Source organism: Podarcis muralis, chromosome 3 (assembly GCF_964188315.1).
Source record: "Podarcis muralis chromosome 3, rPodMur119.hap1.1, whole genome shotgun sequence".
Lineage (NCBI taxonomy): Eukaryota > Metazoa > Chordata > Lepidosauria > Squamata > Lacertidae > Podarcis > Podarcis muralis.
The window spans coordinates 68431573-68457581 of record NC_135657.1 but is presented as its reverse complement, the minus strand read 5'-3'; the positions used below and the strand labels follow the sequence as shown (position 1 = coordinate 68457581).

The 26009-nt window shown below is 41.2% G+C and overlaps 2 protein-coding genes and 1 pseudogene across 3 annotated transcripts in view; all 3 read right to left on the bottom strand.

The window, feature by feature from the left end:
* Positions 1-17153, bottom strand: part of LOC114594075 (amine sulfotransferase-like) — a 31070-nt gene extending 13917 nt beyond the window's left edge. The window contains exon 1 of the mRNA XM_077926069.1: positions 17087-17153. The gene's annotated coding sequence lies outside the window, so the exon portion shown is untranslated. The remainder of the gene's footprint in view (positions 1-17086) is intronic.
* LOC114594077 (amine sulfotransferase-like) lies at positions 3003-16071 on the bottom strand. Its single transcript, XM_028723241.2, has 6 exons — positions 15759-16071; positions 14553-14761; positions 14173-14299; positions 11929-12023; positions 3836-4016; positions 3003-3484 (listed from the first exon to the last, which is right to left on the bottom strand). The coding sequence occupies exons 1-6, from the start codon at positions 16054-16056 to the stop codon at positions 3360-3362; spliced, it is 1035 nt and encodes a 344-aa protein (XP_028579074.2). The 5' UTR covers positions 16057-16071; the 3' UTR covers positions 3003-3359.
* Positions 17154-20543: 3390 nt separating the features above from the next.
* Positions 20544-25448, bottom strand: LOC114593342 (amine sulfotransferase-like; annotated as a pseudogene). The gene is made up of 6 exons (XR_013392073.1): positions 25302-25448; positions 24606-24814; positions 23505-23631; positions 22940-23034; positions 20996-21176; positions 20544-20840 (listed from the first exon to the last, which is right to left on the bottom strand). The product of XR_013392073.1 is annotated as an amine sulfotransferase-like (transcript).
* Positions 25449-26009: the final 561 nt, after the last annotated feature.

Sequence of the window (26009 nt, the reverse complement as noted above, 5' to 3'; positions counted from 1 at the left end):
CTGCTTCCTTATTAGGATAAATGTTTAAAATACGACACAGGGAGGAAAATTAGATGGGAGTGAAAGCCAAGCAAAGGAGGTTGTTATCTGCAGTTTGCTGCTGAGCCATTGTTGGGGCCAGGGGTTTTTTTGGGGGGAGCCCTGCTGATAGTGCCCCTGGCCCCCCAAAAGGGCTGCCTCCCTTTGAAACATGACGATACCAGATGGGCACCGCCACACACTCATGAGGATACTTAGAAACCTGCCTTTGGCATAACCCTTTGTTGTGCTCCCAGAAGAATTTGCTTTTAAAATCCATCTTTGTGTCCAATTTACCTGAGCAGATGTGATTGTGTTTGCTCAGTGAATGACAGGGAGGAGAATGTGTGTCAAACAATGTAAGGAATACATTCTGGGTGCACTTGTCTCTTATCAAACTTCACTGCCTTGAACTGACACGCAGTATGAAGGTGCAGCTTTTTTCCTATAGGCTGGCGTGGGCTTGAATTCTGATTAATCATTGCAAAGTTTATCATCCTTGGGGTGAGATGAGTTCCTCTGGAATCAGACTTTGCCACTCTTCTTGCACAACCTTTCTCCAGGGGAGTGAGGTGAGGGAGCGATAAGCAGCCCTGTCCTCTGAATTAAAGCCAAATGTGCTCAATAAGACTTTCCCTCATAATAAATTTGTTTAGGAATGAAGCTTTCCAAGAGATTATTCAGTACCATAAAAATAAATATCTCTTCCAGCAATCAAGATTTTCCACCAATTATTTGCAACACATGGATTGCTAATTGCACAAGCATTCTTCAAGGGCCAAAGGTGAGTAAATGACAAGCAGCGTACAATAAAATTGCTCTTGTAATTCTTACGTTACTTTTTCCACACTTCTGAAATTATACTATACCACACAGTTATGCATACCCAGCAATATGGTGTAACCCACCAAAGTGACTTATCTTCACCAGGGAAATGATCAAGTATCCATATTGGTTTTGTAGGACCATTACAAGGAAATTACTTCTTGCCTGCAATAGTTCTACTCAAAATGCCTTCAAATAATCACAAGCATCTGTTCCAACAATCACAGCTCTTGACCAATTATTTGCAACACATGGATTGACAGATACTATAACACATGCACATCCTGTTCTAGAGGAGGACCTAAGCAAGGAACTCTGTTGAGAATACTGCTTGCTTGGTTCCAACACAGCTTTAGATGGACGGCAGCAAATCTCTCAAGATCTGGACAATTGGTAAGGTAAAGGTAAAGGGACCCCTGACCATTAGGTCCAGACTCTGGGGTTGCGGCGCTCATCTTGCTTTATTGGTCAAGGCAGCCAGCATACAGCTTCCATGTCATGTGGCCAGCATGACTAAGCCGCTTCTGGTGAACCAGAGCAGCGCACGGAAATGCCGTTTACCTTCCCGCCAGAGTGGTACCTATTTATCCACTTGCACTTTTGATGTGCTTTCAAACTGCTAGGTTGGCAGGAGCAGGGACCGAGCAACGGGATCTCACCCCATCACGGAGATTCTAACCGCTGACCTTCTGATCGGCAAGTCCTAGGCTCTGTGGTTTAATCCACAGCGCCACCCGCATCCCTTGTGTGTACCAATGCATGTGTGTACCAATTGTGTGGACAATTGGTACACATATGCAAGACAGAGAAAAAGTTTGTAAAAAATATTCTCAAGCTGGAAGTAGACTCAGTTCACCACTGATGTTCCAGCAGAACCTGTAGAGGAGCCTTTCCATCTGCTCCTGAAAAACACTCTCAAAGCTTTCAATTTTTTGCAATGGCCATCATGTTTTCCCAGTCTCCAAGAGTGCCTGGCACTGCGGTGGTCAAATATAGATAGTTGTAATGCCAGGTTGTCACAAAATGCCATCCCTAGTTGCTGCACAGGATCTGGCACCTTTCTTGGGAGGTTCCAAGATCAACATGCACGGTCCTTTACTGTAATGTCTCCCAAACATGGAATAGTCACATACCCTTTTTGAGAGAAAGAGCACTTCGAATCTGGCACTGCTCAAAATTGGGGTGGCATGCAACAAGATGGCATAAGCAATCTTTCTTGACCTAGAGTGTGGGGGTAGGATGCAGAGGGCTTCTTCACTGCTTTGCTGTCAGCTCCAGCCCAGTCTCTCAGAGATGGGCTGTGGGGTAAGGCTGGGACTAGTGATGTGCCCCTCTGAGCTCCTGAGACCTTGCCCAGGGCCTGATGTGTTTGATTGCTGCTCTCAGGCCCTGGGCTAAATTTTCCTAGACCTTCAAAGTGCAGCTTCTCCCTTCATATGTCCCATGTTTGGGCCCTGTTCCAAGAATACCTGGGCCCTAAGCTCTCTAAGGAGACTAGCAAGCAAACAGGCACCCTCCAGGTGAGTTGGGTCTGCAAGGATTTTTTGCACTGGTGCAGTGTCCGTGGAGGAGATGGTGGCAGTGTTGGCAATGGCTTAGCATTGAATTTACTCTAGTTTCCTCCCCTGAAGGGGAAGGCTTCTTGTTGACTGGAAGAGTCACCAAGGTTGTTCCACAGCAGGAGGTGTCTGGCTTGAGGTGTCCAATGTTACAGGGCAGAACATTTCTCTACTACTGGCCTCCTCCCTGGACTCAGATGCTTCTTGGGGTCCTCATTTCACCTCCTCCATTCCCCAAAATTTGCTTTAACCCTTTCTCGCTGCTCCATGATCCTGATGGAAATTCCCCCTTTTCAATCTAACCCATGAAGGAAATTGCTATGGGCATCAAACATACACTGTCCATTTTTCCCACTTATCCTCCCTGCATATTCCCAACGCACCCTCAAAAATGACTCTGTGGGGGTAAGGAGAACCCCAAGAACAGCGCAGAGGGAAAGGAAGGTGAGGGGGGAGGGGTTGTGTCATCTGGCAGACTGAAATGTTTGTCCTGAGAGAACAACTGGAAGAGTGTGAAGTGGAATTCCACCAACAATAAATAAATAAATTACTTGAGTGAGTCGGATGATTTACATTTGCATCTGCAACACCAATAGTTAGTTAGGTTTTTTTAACAATAATCTTTATTAATTTTCAATTACAATAATCCAGTAGTAGCTTCATTAAAACAGTGCCAAATTATAATACAGTTACTAATCCCAATAGTTAATTTGCACTTGCAACTTGACTGTTGCACATGGAGTCAAAAATTAGGACATGTTGGAATGCAGAAAGAGAATAGGTTTACAGTACAAATGTAATTGTATTGTAATGTTTTTTTTTTAAAACAAGAAATATTACACATATTCAAGCATTAGGAAGCTATTAAGCCACATTTTTGCCCCTAACTCTTACAAATAGGCCTGGATTAAATGCATACAGCACACTTTATTTCATTCTTCCAAGCTAAAGGTGGACTCATGATTCCTCATTGATGTCCCAGCAGAACTTGAAGGGTAGCTTTTCCATTCTCTCCTTAAAAACACTGTCAAATCTTTCACTTTGTGCGACTGTCATCATGTTCTTCCAATCTCCAACAGTGCCTGGCCCAGGAAGCAGACAGAAAGAACGTGCATTGTGGTGGTCAAATAAATATCCATAATTCTAGCTATATTCCATCCCTAGTTGGGAATGACTGTGTGAAAAAGTTTCCACACTCCAGATTGGAAAGACAACTATGCCACCCTTAAATATACATATTTAGAAGAAGTAAAAAACAACAGAGAAAGTACATAATAGAACAATTATAAAATTAGGAAACACCAGAAACTGAGAGTTTCATGAAGACTGGAAAAAGTGAAATCACTATTATCAAATGTCATAGTAGGTGCCAAGTGAATCTGTCGGGAATTCTGCAAGCCGCACTAAGTCAGTTTGATCTGCCACTGACTTACCTTTGCGAAGAAAATGCCCTCTGCTGTGGTCTATTAAATCATTTGGCAAGAACTCATAGTTTGCCCTGGGATCTGCTTTCATTTTATTAAATGTAGCCTGATCCACAACAGCATCCACCTCCTTTTCCGTCAGTCTCTTTCCCAGGAAGTTGCATAATTTCAATACAGCGCTTCTTAGATCCTGAAATGGAACGTCGTTTAAATGTCAAGCCATCCGCAATAGAGAAACCTGACAGTCTAGTGACTAAAACTCATGGAACAGGCAGAATAATAATAACAACAACAACAACAACAACAACAACAACAACAACCTTATCTGGCTGTGTTTTCCCAGCCACCCTGGGCAGCTTCCAACAAAATATTTAAATACAATAATTAACCAAACATTAAAAGCTTCCCTAAACAGGACTGCCTTCAGATGTTTTCTAAAAGTCAGATAGTTGTTTATTTCTTTGACATCTGATGGGAGGGCGTTCCACAGGGTGGGTGCCACTACCGAGAAGGCCCTCTGCCTGGTTCCCTGTAACTTCGCTTCTCGCAGTGAGGGAACCACCAGAAGGTCCTTGAGGCTGGACCTCAGTGTCCGAGCAGAACGATGGGGGTGGAGACGCTCTTTCAGGTATACTGTGCCGAGACTGTTTAGGGCTTTAAAGATTAGCACCAACACTTTGAGTTGTGCCCGGAAACGTTCTGGGAGCCAATGTAGGTCTTTCAGAACCGGTGTTATGTGGTCTCGGCGGCCACTCCAAGTCACCAGTCTAGCTGCCACATTCTGGATTAGTTGTAGTTTCCGGGTCACCTTCAAAGGTAGCCCCACGTAGAGCACATTGCAGTAGTCCAAGCAGAAGATAACCAGAGCATGCACCACTCTGGCAAGGCAGTCCAAGGGCAGGTAGGGTCTCAGCCCTGGACACAGAATTGGGCTGCACACCTGATCCTTCAGAGGCACAGTTACCCCATTCAAGACCAGGAAGCCCTCCACTCCTACCCACCCCCTGTCCCCCAAAAACAATACGTCTGTCTTGTGAGGATTCAATCTCTTAGCCGCCATCCATCCTCCAACCGCCTCCAGACACTCACACAGGACCTTCACCACCTTCACTGGTTCCAATTTAAAAGAGAGCTAGAGCTGGGTATCATCCACATACTGATGAACACCCAGCCCAAACCCCCTGATGATCTCTCCCAGCGGCTTCATTAAAAAAGCATGGGGGAGAAACTTCAAGATGGCTCTGCAACTTCTCAGCTGGAATTGTAATGGTCTAAACATCCCTCGAAAAAGGAGAAATGTGTTTCATTTATTGAAAAAAGAACATTTGGACTTGATTTGTTTACAGGAAACTCATGTGACAAGATTGCATAGAAAACTACTCATCAACAAGAGATTAGGACAAGAATTTATTTCATCTGATAAAGTTAAGAAAAGAGGAGTGGTTATCTACGCAAAGGAAAAATTCTCTCCAAAATTGATGTTTAAAGACGAACATGGAAGATTTTTGGCAATTGAAATCCAAGTTCAAGGTGAAAATTTTTTGATATTAGGGATTTATGCACCAAATGAAGGGAAGTCGGAATTTTTTAAGAAGCTGCATGAGATCTTAATGGACTATCTGGACTACAATCTAATTATGATGGGAGATATGAATGGAGTAGTATCTACAAATATGGACAAATCACAAAGACAGGTAGTCTCTAAAGATGGGAGACTACCAAAGACTTTTTTCGAAATGACTGAAAATATGGACTTGATTGACATCTGGAGAACAAAGAACCCTCTCGAGAGAGAGGGAACTTTCTTTTCCGAAGCCATGATGACATGGACTAGAATTGACCAAATTTGGATCACTAGTGGGATGGCTCCAAAGATAAAGAAAGTGAAAATCTGCCCAAAAACTTGCTCTGACCATAACGCCATAAAGATGGAGATGAAGTTAACAACAGCTGGCTCTTTCAGATGGAGGATGAATGACTCCTTATTTAGAGATGAGGAGGTCTATAAAAAGGCCCAAAAAACTTTGAGAGACTATTTTGAAATAAACTTAAAAACAGATGTGGAAAAAAGAGTAATCTGGGACGCAAGTAAAGCTATTATGCGAGGATTTTTAATACAACAAAATTCAATAAAGAAGAGAAAACAAAATGAGAAGAAGGACAAGATCTTGGAAAAGATAAAAGAAGGAGAAAAGAAATTGAGATCTAAGCCAAAGTCCCAGGAGATTTTGAGAGAAATTAAGTTATATCAGACACAATACATGGAATTGATGAACCAAGAAATAGAATGGAAGATTAAGCAAATGAGACAAAAGACATTTGAATCTGCGGATAAGTGTGGTAAACTTCTGGCTTGGCAATTGAAGAAAAGGCAAAAACTAAATACGGTTACAAGCCTAGAGGTGGAAGGAAAGAACATTTATAAGCCAAATGAAATTAGAAACTGTTTTCAGAGTTACTTTAAAAAATTATATTCACAAGGGCCGCAGAATGAAAGAGATATAGATGAGTTTCTTAAGAAATTTGGTTTACAAAAAATCTCTCATCAAAGTAAAATAGACCTAAATCAGAAAATAACTGATCAAGAAGTAGAAGGTGCTATTCAAAACATGCAACTGGGCAAATCTCCAGGACCAGATGGGTTGACTTCTAGATACTACAAGGCCTTGAAGGAGTGGTTATTACAACCTTTGAAGGAAGTCTGCAACGAGATTTTGGAGGGGAGAAGGGCACCAGAATCGTGGAAAGAAGCGTATATTACACTCATACCGAAAACAGAGACTGAAAAGACTCTGCTTAAGAACTACCGCCCTATATCATTACTTAATGTGGATTACAAAATTTTTGCAGACATTTTGGCAAAAAGACTGAAAAAAGTATTGGTGGAAGAGATTCATAAGGACCAAGCAGGCTTTCTCCCAAGAAGACATTTGTCAGATAATGTGAGGAACATAATAGACATTTTGGAACTACTAGAGGTGAATATAAACACTAAAGCAGTTCTGATATTTGTGGACGCGGAGAAAGCCTTTGACAATATTTCTTGGAGTTTTATGAAGAAGAATCTACATGGGATGGGGGTAGGGCAAGGATTTGAGAATGGTATGGGTGCAATATATTCAGAACAAAAGGCTAAACTAATTGTAAATAATGTGATAACGGAAGAATTTAAAATAGAAAAAGGGACACGACAGGGGTGCCCAATTTCCCCACTACTTTTTATATCAGTCCTGGAGGTTTTGCTAAACATGATTAGAAGTGACCAGCTGGTTAAAGGGGTTCAGGTCGGAGCTAAACAGTATAAATTAAGGGCATTTGCAGATGATCTAGTACTTACTTTACAAGAGCCAGACACTAGTACGAAAAGGGTTTTAGAGTTAATTCAAGAATTTGGTCAAGTCGCAGGATTTAAGTTGAATAAACAAAAAACTAAAGTTTTGGATAAAAACTTTACAGCCATGGAAAGGGAGAGGTTCCAGAATGAAACTGGTTTGACAGTGGTCAAGAAGGTGAAATATTTAGGGGTCAATATGACATCTAAGAATGTGAATTTGTTTAAAGACAACTATGAGAAATGTTGGTCAGAAGTTAAAAAAGATTTAGAAGTATGGTCAAATTTGAAGCTTTCCTTGTTAGGCCGAATCGCAGTTATAAAGATGAATGTATTGCCTAGAATGTTATTTTTGTTTCAAACATTGCAAATCCTTGACAAGATGGACTGTTTCAAGAGGTGGCAGAAGGACATTTCGAAATTTGTCTGGCAGGGCAAAAAACCCAGAATAAAATTTAAGATTTTAACGGATGCAAAGGAAAGAGGGGGATTTGCCCTGCCGGACTTAAAACTTTATTATGAATCAGCAGCTTTTTGCTGGTTGAAAGAGTGGATGCTCCTCGAGAATACAGATATCTTGGATCTGGAAGGTTTTAATAATGTATTTGGATGGCATGCATATCTATGGTATGACAAGGTTAAATCTCATAAAGCTTTTAAAAATCACATTGTTAGGAAAGCGTTATATAATGTCTGGACCAGATATAAAGATTTGTTGGAAAATAAAACTCCAAGATGGCTGTCGCCAATGGAGGCTAAAGCTGTGAAAAAACTCAATATGGAGGCTAAATGGCCAAAATATTGGGAAATTTTGGAACAAGAGGGTGATAAATTGAATTTACAGAGTCATGAGAAATTGAAGACCAAAGTACGAGACTGGCTCCATTATTATCAAATAATGGAGGTTTATAACCAAGACAGGAAAAATGGCTTCCAGGTGGAGAAATCAAAATTAGAAACAGAATTGTTAGAACCCAATGCCAAGAATTTGTCTAGAATGTATAACTTGTTGCTGAAATGGAATACACAAGATGAAACAGTTAAATCAGCTATGATTAAGTGGGCACAGGACATTGGTCATAACATTATGTTTGCTGACTGGGAACAGTTGTGGACCACCGGTTTGAAATTTACGGCATGCAATGCCTTAAAGGAAAATATTATGAAAATCATCTATAGGTCGTACATGACCCCAGTCAAGCTAGCAAAAATCTACCATTTGCCTGATAATAAGTGTTGGAAATGTAAAGAAACTGAAGGTACTTTTTATCACCTTTGGTGGACGTGCCCGAAGATTAAGGCTTTCTGGGAAATGATATATAATGAAATGAAAAAGGTACTTAAATGTACCTTCCCTAAGAAACCAGAGGCCTTTCTCTTGGGCATTGTCGACCAATTGGTGTCAAAGAAAGATAGAATTTTTTTTATGTACGCCACCACAACAGCAAGAGTACTCATCGCAAAGCATTGGAAGACTCAAGAGCTACCCACTCTGGAAGAATGGCAGATGAAGGTGATAGACTATATGGGACTGGCTGAAATGACCGGCAGAATCCATGATCAGGGGAAAGAGACGGCGGAAGAAGATTGGAAGAAATTTAAAGTTTATCTTAAGAAACATTGTAAAATTAATGAGTGCTAAAATGTTGAGGTTTTAGGGGAAAAAGGGGATTACAGCTGTAAAAGATTAAAGTAAAAGAAAAAAAATAAGGGAAAATTTTGATAAAACCAAGTGTTAGGATTTGCTGAAACAATTTTGGAAATTGGGAGGTAGAAAGGGGAGGTATGGGGAAGTCGGCGAAGTAAGGTTTAAGAAAAAGGGTTATGAAATTATACATGTTTGTTTGCGTGTTTGTCTGTTTGTATTGTGTATTGTTTGTGTTTATAAAAACTGTGAAAAACCAATAAAAAAAATTATAAAAAAAGCATGGGGGAGAGGACGGAACCCTGAGGCACTCCACAAGTGAGAGCCCAAGGGTCTGAACACACATCCCCCAATACCACTTTCTGAATACGGCCCAGGAAGAAAGAGCGGAACCACTGTATAACAGTGCCCCCAGCTCCCAGCCCCTCTAGACAGTCCAGAAGGATGCTGTGGTAGATGGTATCAAAGGCCGCTGAGAGATCCAGCAGAACTAGGAAACAGCTTTCAACTTTGTCCCTAGCCCACTGGAGATCATTGACCAGTGTGACCAAGACAGTTTCAGTCCCATGATGAGGTCTGAATCCTGACTGGAAGGGATCCAAATGGTCCGCATCCTCCAGGTGTGCCTGGAGTTCAGCAACTACCCGATCAATCACCTTGCCCAAGAATGGAAGATTTGAGACTGGGCGATAGTTGGCCATCTAAAGATTTTTTTTTAAGAAGCAGTTTAATGACTGCCTCTTTCAGTGGGTCTGGGAAGGCTCCCTCACCGAGGGAAGCATTCATCACCCTGCAGAGCCCATTGCCCAGCCCTTCGCAGCTCGCTTTTATTAGCCAGGATGGGCAAGGATCAAGGAGACAGGTGGTTGGTTTCACTCATCCAAGCAGCTTGTCCACATCCTCGGAGGTAACAGATTGGAATTGATCCCATACAACTTGACTAGACAGGACTCTAGCACTCTCCCGCCCAGGCCCTGCTACCACTGTGGCGTCTACCTCATTCTGAATCTGAGAGACTTTATCTGCAAAGAACTTTGCAAAGTCATTGCAGAAGATATTGGGGCCTTTACCGGGCCCTGGTGGCACAGGTGGTTCCATTAAATTGTGAACCACCTGAAAGAGTCTCCTGCTGCTGTGTTCTGCAGATGCAACAGAGACAGTAAAGAAGGTCTTCTTCGCTGTCACTGTCGCCACTTGGTAGACTCAATGTTGAGCTCTAACCCATATCCGCTCAGATTCAGAGTGAGTTTTCTGCCACCAGTGCTCTAGCCGTCTCAGTGATTGTTTCATTGCCCTCAGCTCTGGGGAAAACCAAGGGGCTGTCCAGGCTCCATGCAATCAGAGAGGGCGCTTCGGAGCCAGACAGCCAATAGCCTTGGTTAGCTCAACATTCCAGCGGGCCACCAGGGAATCAGCTGAAAGGCCATCAACATGGGATAAAACATCCCCTACCACTCTCTGGAAACCATTTGGATCCATTAAGTGCAGGGGGTGGACCATCTGAATCGGTCCCACCTCCCTGCAGAGGTCACGGAGAAGTCCAGTTGCACCAGGAAGTGATCTGACCATGGCACTTCTTTTGTTTCGCTTTTACGTAGTGTCAGGTCACCCACATCCATAGAGGTGAACACCAGGTCTAAGGCATGTCCGCGACTATGACTTGGGCCAAACTTATTTAAGGACAGCCCCATGGAGGCCATGCTTTCCACAAAGTCCTGAGCGGCCCCTTGCAAGGTCGTGTCGGTGTGGATGTTAAAATCCCCCAGGACAACCAAATCAGGTGTCTGCAGGAGAACATCCGCCACGACCTGAAGCAGCTCGGGCAGGGAATCCTTGGTGCAGCGGGGAGGTCGGTACACCAAAAGGAATCCTGTACTGCCCCTATTGCCCAAGTTCCATAACATGCACTCAGAAAACTGAGTCTTCCCAATAGGACGCCTGGTGCAAGCTAATGACTTCCTAAAAATCACCGCAACCCCCCCCCCCATGACCTGGGTTACTGTGCGTAAGAGAAACCTGGTGGACAAGCAGCGGCAAGAACAGGACCATCTGCTTCATCCAACCAAGTTTCTGTCACACATGTCAGATCAATTCCTCCACCCACGATCAAGACATGGATGGTAGTGGTCTTGTGAATCATTGACTTGGCATTGCACAGCTGCACCTTCAGGTCATGTGGGTATCCTTTGCTGATTCCAGTATCCATCTGGTCAAGACCAGACCTGGAGGCAGGAATAGTCCTCAAACAGCAACTAAATCTGCTTCCTCTCTAATGACATGGTCAGGTCTTAGTGTAACTCCTCCTCCTACCCGTGATCACTGAGATCGGTTGTCCCAGTACATCCCTCCCCCCCCCCCATGGAACTTGCCCCAGCCATTCTGTTGGCTGGGGCCCACCCCGCCCCTTAAAAACAAAATACAAACTAAACAAAAAACCAATAAAACAATAGAAACTAAAAATAATTATAATAAACAACACTCATACTAAATTTAAGCAAATCCCTAACCACAACTAAACATTTAAGCTAAAAAAAGAATTTAAAAGGATAAAAGAATAATTTTAAAACATTTTAAAAAGAACCCTCTGTGCTGTACAGAGGCCTGTCGGGCCCCGTTCTCAGGATTACAAGCAGGAGAAACAAGCAGCCTGCATCTTTCTTTGCCTAGTTTGTAATAATTGCCATTGCATCATATTGTACTTTCATTGTTGCTTTTATTCTATGAGCCATGCAGAATGCATTATATTCTGGGGCAGCTCTGAGTCCACAAGTAAATAAATAAATGTCCCTGTTGAAGACACAAGGGAGGTTCTGTGACATCTCTCCTCAGCATCAGAGGGCCTGTGAAATGACATATCTTGCTTGGGATCATGACACTTTATTTATAGCCCCATAATCCCTCAGGGGAAATGGTTATATGCACTATTTGCTGTCTAGGGTCCGAAAAGCTGCTCCTGAATCCATGGCTTGCTAGGCTTTGAAGAGTCTTTAGGAAAGGAAGCGAGACTAGCAGGGGAAGAAGCAGCTGAGGGCACTTGAATAATCAAATTGCTTCCTTCCTCCATTTTTTAAAGGAGTGTTTTGATGGATGTTTAATATCAGACTGGATAGCATTTTGATAACTTACCTTCTTCATTTCCTCATAGGTAAGAAACAGAATATTGAAGTCATCCTTGTGAGAGTACCAGCCTTCCACATGGTCCAGCCATAAACTTGCAAGTACTGATGTGAGAGATGTTGATTTGGCATAAAATGTAGATCAGATTTTATATATATAAAAAAAAAACATTCAGAGAGAAGCAGTATGAACATATAAAGTCCATTAAAACAATTTTAAGGGATCATTTTAAGTACCAGCAGTGGTACAAACCATTAAACAGTAGCTGAATTAATACCATCCACCTTCATCAAACACTTTCTCAGAGAAGGAATTTGCAGAAGAGTTCTGCATTTTAAGGCTCCCAGCAGTGCTTCAAAGCAATGTGATGGAAGAGTGATGGGTGGGCTGAGATCAGTCTAGCCTTCCTCCAGCTCACTTCCTTCTCAATCTGGCAGTTTCCTTATATGGTGTGGCAGTTAATACTTGCAACATTTAGGAGACCTGGTCTGGGTTTCTGAGTTATAACTTGGCACGAATCTCTACACTTGATTAAGGATTAGGGGCTCCACCTTGTAATGATTCGTAGCTGCTGCATCCTGATGCAAAGAGAATATAAATCGACCTGATTTCCTTTGGGAGTTGGCCAGATCTACACCCTTCCTTCTGCGTCAATGGGCACCATTCATCAGTGGCATAAAATGGTGTAGTTGGAGTCTGAGTTGGAGACTCTTTGTGATGCATGGATGTGGAATTTCCTCAGAGTAACCTATGGCATCAGACATGGCATTGTGAAAACGTTCCTTACCACACAGAGAATTTCTTTAATCTGTTGTCAAAGGAGATAAGGATGAAGGGACAAAAGCTATCAACCAGACTAATCGTCTGGACCTGATGGACTGACCACAAAATATTACAGAAAACTGAAAATGTACATCTTAGAGCCACTGAAAGAACTTATGAATAACATCCTGAGATCAAGGAAAGTCCCAGAGTCCTGGAAAAAGGCATATATTAGCTGCCCTGAGCCCGGTTATAGCCGGGGAGGGCAGGGTACAAATAAAAATTTATTACTACTACTACTACTGCTGCTGCTGCTGCTGCTGCTACTGCTATTATTAAACAGGATACTGATTTAACAGCAGTAAAAAATTATAGACCAATTTCTCTGCTGAATAATGACTATAAACTGTTCACCAGTATTATGGCAGAACGTTTGTAAGTAATTTTGAAGGATTTGATACATCAGGATCAAGCTCGTTTTCTACCTGGCTGACAGATTAAAAATAACAGAAGAAATATAATAGATGTGATTGAGTATCTAGAGGTCATGGATGAAAGACAGGCGGCACTGATGTTTATTGATGCAGAGAACGCTTTTGATAATGTCTCTTGGAAAAAATGATTGAAATGATGGACTTCAGTAAGACTTTCTTAAATGGTATAGAAGCAATTTATTTTGAACAACAGGCAATGTTGATTGTAAACAAGACAATAACAGAAAAATGTAAGATACCAAAAGAAACAAGACAGAGTTACCCCCTGTCTCCATTATTATTTATATTAACCTTAGAAATCTGGCATAGAATATAAGAATGGATGATCGCATTAAAGGAATAACAGTGGGTTGAAAATCATATAAATTAAAGCTTTTGTGGATGACCTGGTGATAATGGTAGAAGACCCCTTGGACAACATACCAAGGGTGCTGGAAAAAATTTGGACAAGTAGCAGGCTTTAGGCTAAATAAAAATAAAACAAAGGTTCTGTTAAAGAATATGTCGGAACAACAGAAAAATGAATTTAGAGAAACAACAAAGTTGGTGGTAGAAAAGAAGGTAAAATACCTTGGTGTATGGCTAACAGCTAGAAATATAAACATTTTGAAAGATAATTATGTAAAGGAATGGAATGAAATGAAATAAAAAGAAATATGGAAGTGTAATATGGAAAATAAACCTGTCACTGTGGGGGAGAATCTCGGTGATCAAAATGAATGTATTGATAAGAATGCTGTTTTTATTCCAATCAATACCTGTAGTCAGAGGTGCAGTATACTTCAAACAATGGCAAAAAGATGTTTCAAAATTTGTCTGGCAAGGCATGATGGAAAACAGCAACAACCGGGAAAGATAGACATAATGATTGGTATTAGTAATTGTATTGCATTGTTGTAATGAGTCTGTAATTGGGTTGTAATTGAAAACTAATCAAAATTATTATTAAAATTATTATTTAAAAGTTGTTCATTTTAGAGTAGGAAATCATCCTTACCCTTTCCAGCCAAAAACCTCTCCATGAAAATTCCAAAATCTTCTACTTCTTCTAATTTGCGTGAAGTTTTGGAAAAATGGTAATAGGAAGCCAAGACATCCTTTGGGTTTCTGACCACATAAACAACCTGCAGGAATAACAACAAATTCTATTCTATTGCTGATCTTATTGTTCCTACTGTCTCTTCTGTTTTGCTTCTGTAGTTATTTCTGTGGCTCTGAAATGTGCCAGGAACCAGGTTGTTGAAGTAGGATATATACGCATAAAATTTCTGAACTGCCCTCAGAAACGGAGAAATGTTAACAGAAACCCAGATGTTAATTTAAATAAGACAAGACAAACGTTTAATTTGATCAAATAATAAATGTGCTGTTTCCTACTTTTGCTCTTCTGTTCCTTAATCCCTTGGGTGCTAAATAGTAGGGTAGATGGGAAGCAAAGAGGCGAGGTGATGGACGACTGATGTAATCCGCATTGCGGATATTGTACTCCAGCCATGGAACTCTGTCTAGTAAATCCACTTTTTCAGTTCCATCTCGGTGACCTTCATGATAAATCAAGCTCAAAATATTTTGAGTCCATATTGTTCCTATAAATGAGAATAAGTCTATTTCATTCATTCATTGTCATGAATGTACTTAGTACTTTGCAGAGTGAAATAACTGAGAACAACATGTCTCTGCATCGAGGATTTCGGAAGACAGAACAATATTTGCTAATAAGTTCCTTTATTTTTTAGCAAGCTACCAAAAACGCTATTCCAGATTCTTCTCAGAACATTATACAAATGACAGTCAAAGACCAGGAAATTAAAAGAAAGTTGTCTGTTCTCCAAAGTACTTTGATTCAGTGGATTCAAACCATGGTTTTTTATCAGTGCATTCTAGGAACAGGAATATTGACAAATGGCCAGTGAGACAAACATAATAGGCAAAAGGCAGTTGCAGAAGCCTTTCTTCATGTCACCCAAGTCCTAAATGCCTATACAATGCAGAACTTCCCCTCTCTCTCCCACTCCCGGTTATTGTGTCCTCCCCACCCCACCAACCCTCCAAGGCAGATTTGCGGAACACTGGGGACACAAGGCGAGAGAAGAGTGAAGGAGGTTCTGCTGTGGAAGTGGAAGTTAATGCATGTAGGGCACAATTGCATTGGATATGCCCCCCCCCCCCCGTTATTGGCAAAGCTGTGGCAGATAAATGCTGAAATACAGAGACACAGTATGGAAGTTTTTTTAAGAATAGAATTTTGCAAACACCATTTTACAACCACATATAAAATCTGAAAGTCAGTGAATACAATAAACCACTAGCAACCAAATTTGAATGTTTTTGATGTGTATTTATGTTGTTTCCAAAACCTCAAACAGGTTGACACCGGTGGGAAACATATTACTCCATCTTAAAAATAATAATTGCCCAGTTCATCTTTACGTAACCTGATAAGTTCCATACTACACATATTCACCTCAATTTTGCATGTGGTTTTAAACTTGCCTTAGGATAATAGATACTATTTACATATATGTGGGTATCCATCATGGTTGAATGGCAATCATGGTTCTTCCTATGAAAATGCACTCTTACCTGACTTTGGATAAGTGACTAAAAATACATCACTGTCTCTTATTTCAAAATCCTCCAAGGTATCCAAGTACTCCGCTGAAGCCATGTCTGGCTGGAAATAGAATCCTTTGTATGTGAAAAGGTATTTCTCGGCTGGTTCCATTGCCTGCATAAGAATAAAGAGATGAGAACAGTTACCTCTATTATGCGACAGCAGGAAATCAGAAAGAAATAGAGATGTCATTTTGTGAAATCCTACTCTTTTTGCAGATCCCATAGCAGAATCCCATGCTTCTCTTCCATCGCAGGTGAGCAACATAAAGGCCCATCATTTAAAGAACAGAGGCTTGGTTCATCATTGAAGCAACTCACCTAGCCTTTGCACTTTTTGTTGTTGTTGTTGTTGTTGTTGTTGTTGTTGTTGTTGTTGTTGTTAGACTGAGGTGCCTTCCCGCTGCTCTTTAATTCTTCTTCATCTGACCCTTCCTCATTATTTTGAGAGCCTCTCTCCAGAGACAACTCACCTTGCTACTGCGCTGGCTTTGCCCTGCACAATAAGGCTTTCCTCTTTCACCCTGACACGGTTGTTTGGTCAGTGCATGTGTGCAGCATGCAAAATAGCAATCCTTGGCCTCACTTTATGCTGCCTGGCATCATAGTTTGGTTAGTGCTGCTATCCTCACACTCATTCCTGTACTCAGGGGAGGTGGGAAGGAAGCAAAAAACTTCCCCCTGCAATTGGAACACTTGCAAATTCCTCCTGGGTGCTTTATGAACGGCATGGATGGGGTAATAATATTAATGGTAATGATAATAATCATGATGATGATGATGATGATGATGATAAGCAACTGGGGCAAAACCAGTTTTCCTTTCAGTGTTAGCCTCTGACTGTTCCTGGCATTGTTGGAGAGATTTATTTCTGTTCTACTCCCCCTATGACATACAGTGCCATTAAGCCTGAGAATCACTTTAATTCTTGCGTTTCATTGCTAAGAAATGCAACAATTGTTTAGTGGAAAACATTGTATGTACAAAATAGTAACAAGAAAAATACTCTGATTGATTTTACAATATATAAATTAAGGGTTGTATCCCATGCCGAATGAGCAGGGTTCCACTTGCACAATGGGAGTTCACATTCAGTCCCCTCAAAATAACTATTAATCTCTGGTAACACAAATGTTGTCACACCAGAAAGGAATATGAACTGTGACAAGAGTTTTCATGCATCAATGAAATGCCTTGTTGCCCCTTAGGACTCATTCAAGAAAGAGTAGATTAGTTGTTTGTCATTCAGTAGTCCTGCTTTTCCCTGGAAAGTTTAATTTACAAGAAAACTTACCTACCTTTTGTTTTTAGAGTCGAAAAGTGTGGGGGAGAGAGGGAGAGAGCGATTTCTTTTGCAGCTTGGAGTATTTCAGCTTTTCAAGGCTCAAGTTCAGAGCTCTCAAGGAAACTGCTTTATAGAATTCTGTTAACTAATAAGAATTTGATTAAATCGATGGCTCCTCCTTAGTAAATCATTCCTGGCAAGTTATGCAAGAAAAGAAAGGTAACACAGGTGCATAGAGGCCGATAATGTAAAGAACAACAGGGGAGTAACTTGTTTCTTTGCACAAGCAAAAGCCAAGATCAAAAGTGGTGTTTGCCCGTTTAAGAAATAAATGCAGTATTATGTCTGCTCAGGTCCACTAGTAGAAAATGGGCTCAAATGGTAAGAGAGACCTGAGATTCACCAATGGATGTCTATTCATACACACATGCCTGCACTGATTTACACCCCAATAACACCAGCTTTAACTCCAAAACAGTCCCTATTTGTTTTAATAAAACTTACTAAATAATTAGCATTGGTTGTTTTAGAAATCTATCTAAGAAAAGTAGTAACCTTTATGTCTTACTCCCCCAAATATTTTATGCCGTACTCTCCATTCCAAATATGTTGGACTGATAGATGTTTAAGTGCCCTTACAAGTCATCTCTGACGGAAAGCTCAGAAAGACTAGAGTATGCAATGCTTCAGAATTCCACCAGAGTACTGAGCTGTAGCCTCCTTCTCATAGGCTGTGGACAGGTGCGCCAAGTTGGGCCAAACATTGGGGGAGTGCATCACATATTCATGATGTCACATGCATGACACCCCCCCAGCCCAGCCAGACCCACTCAGTCCACTATCCACCAGACACATTTTCTGGTGGGGGTGACTGGGCCTCCCCAACAGGCTCCCATCGGAACCTGGCTCCAGCATGTGAAGGAGCTGTCAAGACTGTCACTCTCCTCAACTGGTCTGCACCACGCACATCTCCTCTTCAAGTGGGTCTGAGCCCTATGCCCCCAAATATTGAGGGGGCTGAAGCCCCCTCCACCCCATATACTCAGTGTCCCTGGCTGTGGGCACAGCTAAGCAGAGGTGGGTGGAGTCAGCAATTTGGACATCAAGAGAAAAAGCAATAGAGAGAATTAGAGGGCAGAGGGGAGAGTTTGGTTCTGGGGTTCAACTGGCTAGGAGTGTAACTCCTGGGCTGTGTGTGTGTAAAATCCACTCTGAGGAAAAACATATACAGGCACAGAAGGAAGACTCTGAGCTTATATTGAAAGGCAGTGTCTTTAAAGAGTATTTACACAAGGTTTAATGTGTAAATACACATGTATTTACACATGGTTTAATGTGTCAACCAAATTTCAACTTCCTGAAACAATATGTGAACAGAAATACAGCTACAGTTCATCCATCAAAATTCACACATATCCAAATTATGCAAAACAGCTTTCCAACGGAAAGGGACCATGTTTATTATACAAATAATATGATATAATGCTTATTTTAGCCAAATATCCTACAGAAAGTGTTATATTAAGAAAAACCATTGTGTGTGTATTAAACATGTTTGTCTATAAATTTGTATATCAAGAGAAATGCACACTAAAATGCTGACACTAAAAATTTTCATGAACTTTTTTCTTCTAAAAAACACAGACTGGTGCAGAAGTATGGTGAACCAAAAAGAACAGTGAAAATGTGAGAAAGTGAGAGGAAACAAAAAAGATAAGAGTCACTCATCCATACTCTAAAGACTTTGAAGAAGCAGAGAATGGCATAACCTGTACTAAATCATATTATGGCAGTTTATAAATACCAGAGTCTGGCTAAAATGTGAGATTCAATGAATGTGTGTGTTGCTAAACTCTTGGAAGAGTACAAAGAACCATTTTTATTCACGTATTCTTATAAGCTGCAAATGATGGAATCTGTGCTTTTTCACGTGATCGTGTTTGCTGTGTGAACTGTAGAGTATGTGTGTCAAAGAATGCAAATAATACATTCTGGGTGCACTTGTCTCTTATCAAACTTGTCTCTTATCAAACAGTATAAAGGTGCAGCTTTTTTCCTATAGGCTGGCATGGGCTTGAATTCTGATTAATGATTGCCATTCAGTAGGAATCGAGTGCTTTCTCCATCTAAAATGCTTGTGAGGCAATTTTATATTGAAGTTCAAATAAGTTCCCCCACTGAACCACTTGTTCAAATCCACTCGGGTCAAAGTTTTGGGCCCCTTGCAAAGTTTATCATCCTTGGGGCTTGGGGTCAGGTGAGTTCCTCTGGAATCAGACTTTGTCACGCCAATTACCTAACCATTCTTCAGGGGCCAAAGGTGAGAAAGCAACAAGCAGCAGAGTCCTCTGAATGTTTACCTGAAGTAAATCAAACTGTATTCATGAAGACTTACCCGCTTAATAAATTTGTTTATGAATGAAGCTTTTAAGGTGATTGTTCAGTGCCATAAAACACAAAACAGGGTTAGTGCATATTATGGACTACATGTGTCACAAGTTCCTCATCTCTAGTGTCTTTTTCTCTGGGGGGACACAGGGCTACGTATACCCCTAAACATTTTGTGAATCTTGTACTTTTGTCCATTTACTGTATTTATTTTTCTCGATTCGAACTATAAAATGGCGATTTTCTTGAATCAAAATGAGAGTATCCATGAACATTTTTTTTTAGAAAAATTCACTGCACATCTCAAAGTATGGGCAACACATCATTCTTTCAGACCAAGGACTCAGCTACATTAGTAAAAAAAAAAAAAAAACCCAGCACTTTGAGTGCATTATAAATATGCAACACCAGATGGCACTGGAGAACAAAAATAATTCTTTGCTAGTTTACATCACTTTTTTTCCCCTTTTGCTATAACGATTTAATTTCTGACTTATTTATAGTGGTCCCGTCCCCCCACCTGTGTATAGATCCATCCCAAGTGAAATTGTGGAAGACTTCTAGTCAAAATGACTTGAAATACTCACCAGCATGTGTTCCAACAATCACAGCTCTCCACCATTTATTTGCAGCACATGGATTGGCAGATGCTATAACAGATGACACACTGTTCTAGAGAAGGACCTTAGCAAACAACTCTATGCATAATATTTCTTGCTTGGTTCCAACACAGCTTTAGATGGACTCCTGCAAAATTCTCAAGATCTGGACAACTGGTACACACATGCAAGACATAGAAAAAGTTCCTAGAAATATTCTCAAGTATAGTGTCCAATTTAGCCATGCTCCAAGAAGCCCAACTAAACCATTTACTCAGGAAAGAGTCAGGGCTGCTCATCCAACCTTCAGCTTTTCCCGCTGCTTTCTCCTGGGAAAACCTGACCTTTACTGCTAAATTGGAGCAGACAGCCATTGGGTTTTCCATGGATTAACACTGGCTCTGATTCAGGGCTAAAAAAATGGGTTTCCCCAGAAACAGTATATTATCGACATCTCATTGTGGAAGAAAGAAGGTACCAATGTAAATAGGAAAGATATTTAATAAACATGTTCAGCATATTTTAGAATGAACAGCATATTGTGATGCACAAAGAATGTTTTAAGTGGTTTTTTTATCCTCTCCGTTGACAAAAGCTATGGATTAATCGTGTCCCACACTGTATACAATTTTCTTCTTTCAAGCTGGAAGGAGACTCATAATTCATCATGGATGTCCCAGCAGAACTTGAAGGGCAGCTTTTCCATTTTCTCCTTAAAAACGCTGTCAAACCTTTCACTTTGTGCGACTGTCATCATGTTCTTCCAGTCTCCAACAGTGCCTGGCCCAGGAAGCAGACAGAAAGAACGTGCATTGTGGTGGTCAAATAAATATCCATAACTCCAGATATATTCCATCCCTAGATGCAATTGTCAGGTGAATATGTCAAGAATTCTGCAAGCAGCACCAAGTCAGTGTGATCTACCATTAACTTACCTTTCCGAAGAAAATGTCCTTTGCTGTGGTCCATGAGATCCGGTGGCAAGAACTCATAGTTTGCCCTGGGATCTGCTTTCATTTTATTAAATGTAGCCTGATCCACAACAGCATCCACCTCCTTTTCCGTCAGTCTCTTTCCCAGGAAGTTGCATAATTTCAATACACAGCTTCTCAGATCCTGAAATGGGAAATAGTTTTGATGTCAAGCCATCCACAATAGAGAAACCTGACAGCCTAGAGACTAAAACTCATGGAATAGGCAGGATTACAAGCAGGGAAAACAAGCAGCCTGGATCTTTCTTGGCCTAGTTTGAAATAATTGCCATTGCATCATATTGCACTTTCATTGTTACGGTACTTTTATTCCATGAGCCATGCAGAATGTACTATATTATGGGGCAGCTCTGAGTCCACAAGTAAATAAATAAATGCCCCTGTTGCAGACACAAGGGAGGTTCTGTGACATCTCTCCTCAGCATCAGAGGGCCTGTGAAATGATATATCTTGCTTGGGATCATGACACTATATTATCAGTCCCATAATTCCTCAGGGGAAATGCTTTCAGTGCACTATTTTCAGTCTAAGGCCTGAAAAGCTGCTCCTGAATCCATGGCCTCCTTGGCTTTTTAATCTTTTAGAAAGGAGGAGATACTAGGAGGGGACGCAGCAGCTAAATTGGGGTTTTGAACTGTTTGCATTGAACATTCAAGTAAAGCTTTAGTGGTTTCTAAGCAGGCTGTCGCTTATGGGTGGATCTAAACACAGGGGGGGCGGGGGACCGCTATAAATAAGTCAGAAATTAGATCTTTTACCTGGAGGGAGGGGGGATCCTATGGGAAATGTCATTTCAAACAATTCCTGCTCACTGGCGCCATCTGGTATTGCATGTTTAAAATGCATCCAATTTGTTTTTTCTTCACTAATGTGGTTGAGTCCTAAGTCTCTACCAAAGTCAGAAGACATTGTTTTTCCCTGAAGGAAGACTGTGTCAGAAATTATTGTTTCCATTCACTTTGTTTGGAAAAATCATTGCATTCTTGTACATACAAAGATTGTGTGCCTTTTAAAAAGGTGCCTGGCTGGAAGAGCCCCATGCTGTCATTTATTTTATTTGGTGCTTGTCAGAGGCTGACTGGACACTGAGGAGTGGTGGCTGGATTCTGATGGGTGGGCACACCAGGAGAAGGCGGCTTGGAGACTGAACTGGGGGGATCTGCAACAGCTGGGAGACAAGAGTGGGAGGCAGGAGAAGCTGCAGGATTGGAGAGGGAAGACCAGGCGCAGGAGGAGGCAGAGGCAGATCAGGCTGCTGGAATGTGAAGGGTTTTCATGCCTCCTCCTTCTGCTCCCACTTATCATGTTCTTCCAATCTCCAGGTCCAGAAGAGGACTGAAGTGGGAGGAGCAGAAGGTTACACACAAGCGGAGTCATTGCCTGCTTGTGCGCTGCTTGGATAGGGGAGATTCATAAACCAAGGTTGGGGACAGGGCCTCTCCATTCTGGCAACTGCCTCATCCGGCGCACACCTACAAGTAGCTGAGACGGAGGACTGATAGATATGCTTTGCCTAACTTGTAAGCGTATTTTTGCCAATGAAGAGTAAATTCCTCACTCTGGACATTCCTGACTGACAATGCCGTGGCAGTGAATGATTTGTGAATCTGAGTCAACCAGGGCTAGCTCCGTTTTGAAATCAGTTAATAATAATGCGGGGCAGTATGATTTCTGGAGCTGTTTAAAACTGATTGTATGAATTCATGAAGGTTTCAATGCCATGATCAGCTCACTCAGAGTGAGTGCTAATTGGCCAGAGATGAGGGGGACACAGAATCTCCTTCAGTCAGGGCACTTGAATCATCACATTGCTTCCTTCCTCTGTTTTGTAAAGGTGGGTTTTGATGGTTGTTTAGTAACAGTTTGAATAACATTTTGACCCTTTACCTTACTCATTTCCTCATAGGTAAGAAATAGAATATTGAAGTCATCTCTGTGAGTGTACCAGCCTTCCAGGTGGTCCAGCCATGAACTTGCAAATACTGAAAGGAGAGAAATTAATCTGTCATAAATGTAGAGCAGATTATTTTCTGAAAAACATCCAGAGAGCATCATAGCAGTCATATAAACTCAATTCAAACAATTTAAAGGCACCAGTTTAAGAACCAGCAGTGGTATAAACCATTAAATCACAGTAAAAAAAATCACCCTTTAGTAGCTGCTTCAACCTGACACAGACAGGTTACAAATCAGTCTGGTTTGCTTTGGGAGTGGGCCCAATCCAGTGCACAGCTCTATGCTATCAGTGGCGCAAACTTGTTTGCTGTAGTTTATTTAGTTGGAGACATTCTGTATTACTGAGGGATGTGGGAAATCAGTTATGACTTCCTCAGAGCAACTAACAGCATCAGACATTCCTTACCATACATATAATTTATTTTATCTGTTTTCAAAGGAGGACAGGGTTGAAGGGACAAAAATGAATTGTTTTAGAGTGGCAAATCATCCTTACCCTTTCCAGCCAAAAACCACTCCATGAAAATCCCAAAGTCTTCTACTTTTTCTAGTGCGCATGCAGCTTTGGCAAAATGATAATAGGAAACAAAAACATCCTTTGGGTTTCTGGCCAAATAAACAACCTGCAGGAATAATAACAAATTCTACTTGGCTTAACTCTCCCAATCATGAGATAGATATTGCTAGCAATGAGATTGATCTCTTGAACTTGACTATTCTCGCAATATTCTCTGGTTTATTTTTCTGTTACACACATCGTCCTTTTGGGAAATTTTGGCACACTAACAGTTGCTGGACTGCAACTCCCATGATTTCTGGCTAACTTTGATGGGAGTTGAAGTCCAACCGTGTCTAGAGGACCGTGAGCTAAATCAAGGAAAGGGCCTTTGCAGGGACACTGCTTCCTAAAAGAGGCTGGCATGATCCTTCCTTTCCTATCGTGTCAGTTTGGAGCTTGAACCATTTTAATTTGCTGCTTATAATTGCCAGTCTTATTGCTTACTATTGTCTGTTTTGTTGTGCTTCTGTAGTTATTATATTATGGTTATATATAACTCCTGGAAATCTCATTGCAGCAACGTATCCTATGCTGGTCCAGGGCAGACCTCTTCAACTCACTGCAGGGGTGTTTTAACCCATATAACTGGACGTAGATAGAAGATAGATGTTAAGTTGTGGCCGAACATAGCAGACGACACAGCGATTTCTCCAGAGCAGCTCTTTATTTGTAAGCTGGACAGAACTGAACAGCAAACAGCTCAGCCGGCCTGCTTTTATAGGCAGCCGGCTTTCAACAATGTAGCAACAACAACCCAGGGTTTCCCGCCTAAAATAACTGATGTGGACCTGAGTGAAAACTACATACACAATACTCCTGGTGGCCAGGGTGAGAACTTCAATACATAACAATAGATGTCCATACTGTTTAGGAATCATTGGAATCAGTTCCAAGCCCAGTTTTCATTCATATTGACAAAGGAACTGAGGCTTGTTGAAACTAAGAAATATCAATGGACCTGAGAAATGTCAATGGAAAATGAGGCTGTAGTGTAAAGTAAGGCAAAGCAACCATTTAATTTGATAATTAAGTGCCTACTTTTGCTCTTCCATTCCTGAATCTCTTCGGTACTAAATAATATGGTAGATGGGAAGCAAAGAGACAAGGTGATGGGCGATTGATGTCATCTATATTGACGTTCTTGTACTCCAGCCATGGAACTCTGTTTAGTGTATTCACATTTTCAGTCCCATCTTGATGACCTTCATGAAAAATCAAGCTAAAAATATTTTGAGTCCATATTGTTCCTATGAACAAGAATAAGCTTGTTTAATTAGTTCACTACCATAAATGTACATACTATTTTACAGAATAAAATAATCGAAAACAACATGTCTCTGCATCAAGTTCTTACTATCTGAATTGCAACAAAATAAATGATGGAGAGGAAGGGAGCCAGGGGAAAAACAGATGCAGATTTGGGGGTCTGGGTGAGGAGCCTTGGGGACGCTGCAGGGGATGCCTCAACTTTGATGTAGAATTGAAGGCAAGAGGCAGTGGGGAAGCAAATTTTGGTGTCGCACAGGGCACCACTGAAATTTAAGACCACAATGTCCACCCCTGCAGCAGCAATGGTTGAAGGGAAAAAGTGAAGTGTGACCAAGTTTAGTCACCAAATTTAATATCAAACTAGTGGAGTTTAATACCAAACTATTAAACTATTGGTTTAATACCAAACCATTAATGGAGTCTGGTAAATTCTGGTTCTTCCTATGAATATGTTTCCACTCTTACCTGACTTTGGATAAGTGAGTACAAATATGTCACTGTCTCTTATTTCAAAATCGTCCAGGGAATCTATGTACTCCGGTGAAGTAAAATCTGTCTGGAAATACTGTAATATTCTTTGTGTTTGAAAGCGTATTTCTCAGCTGGTTGCATTGCAATGGCTGCCTGTATAAGAATAAAGAGGAGAGCACAGTTCCCAGGTTACGCTAAAATGGGAAATCACAAGGAAATAGAAAAGTCATTTTGTGAAGTACTTCTGCACAATCCTATGTCTCCCTTCCATTAGAGGTGAGTGACATAAAAGTCCATCATTTAAGGAACAGAAACTTGGCTCAGCATCAATGCAACAAAACATTTCCCCCCTTCCTATAATTCCATTTTTTTTAATGGTGCTGCTTTCTACTCACCCCAGTCCTTTACTATTTTGCCCTCCCACTGTCCTTTAATTCTTCTTGTCTGATCTTTCCTCATTCCTGAGAGAGCCTCTTTCCAGAGACAAGGATGGGGTTTCTAACCCACCTTGCTACTGTGCTTACTCTGCCCAGCAAGGGAAAGGGAAAGGTAAGGTAAAGGGCCCCTAGACAGTTAAGTCCAGTCAAAGGTGACTATGGGGTTGTGGCGTTCATTTCACTTTCAGGCCAAGGGAGCTGGCATTTGTCCACAGACAGCTTTCTAGGTCATGTGGTCATCTGGTGCAACAGAACACTGTGACGG

Excerpts from the sequence above, each read along its gene's own strand:
- LOC114594077 (XM_028723241.2), bottom strand. The coding sequence starts at position 16,056 with ATGTTGCTCACCTGCGATGGAAGAGAAGCATGGGATTCTGCTATGGGA. Across the intron at positions 14,300-14,552 it reads TAAGGAACAGAAGAGCAAAA|GTTGTTTATGTGGTCAGAAA; the intron begins GTAGGAAACAGC and ends TTATTCCTGCAG. Across the intron at positions 12,024-14,172 it reads GAGGTTTTTGGCTGGAAAGG|TACTTGCAAGTTTATGGCTG; the intron begins GTAAGGATGATT and ends CTCTCACATCAG.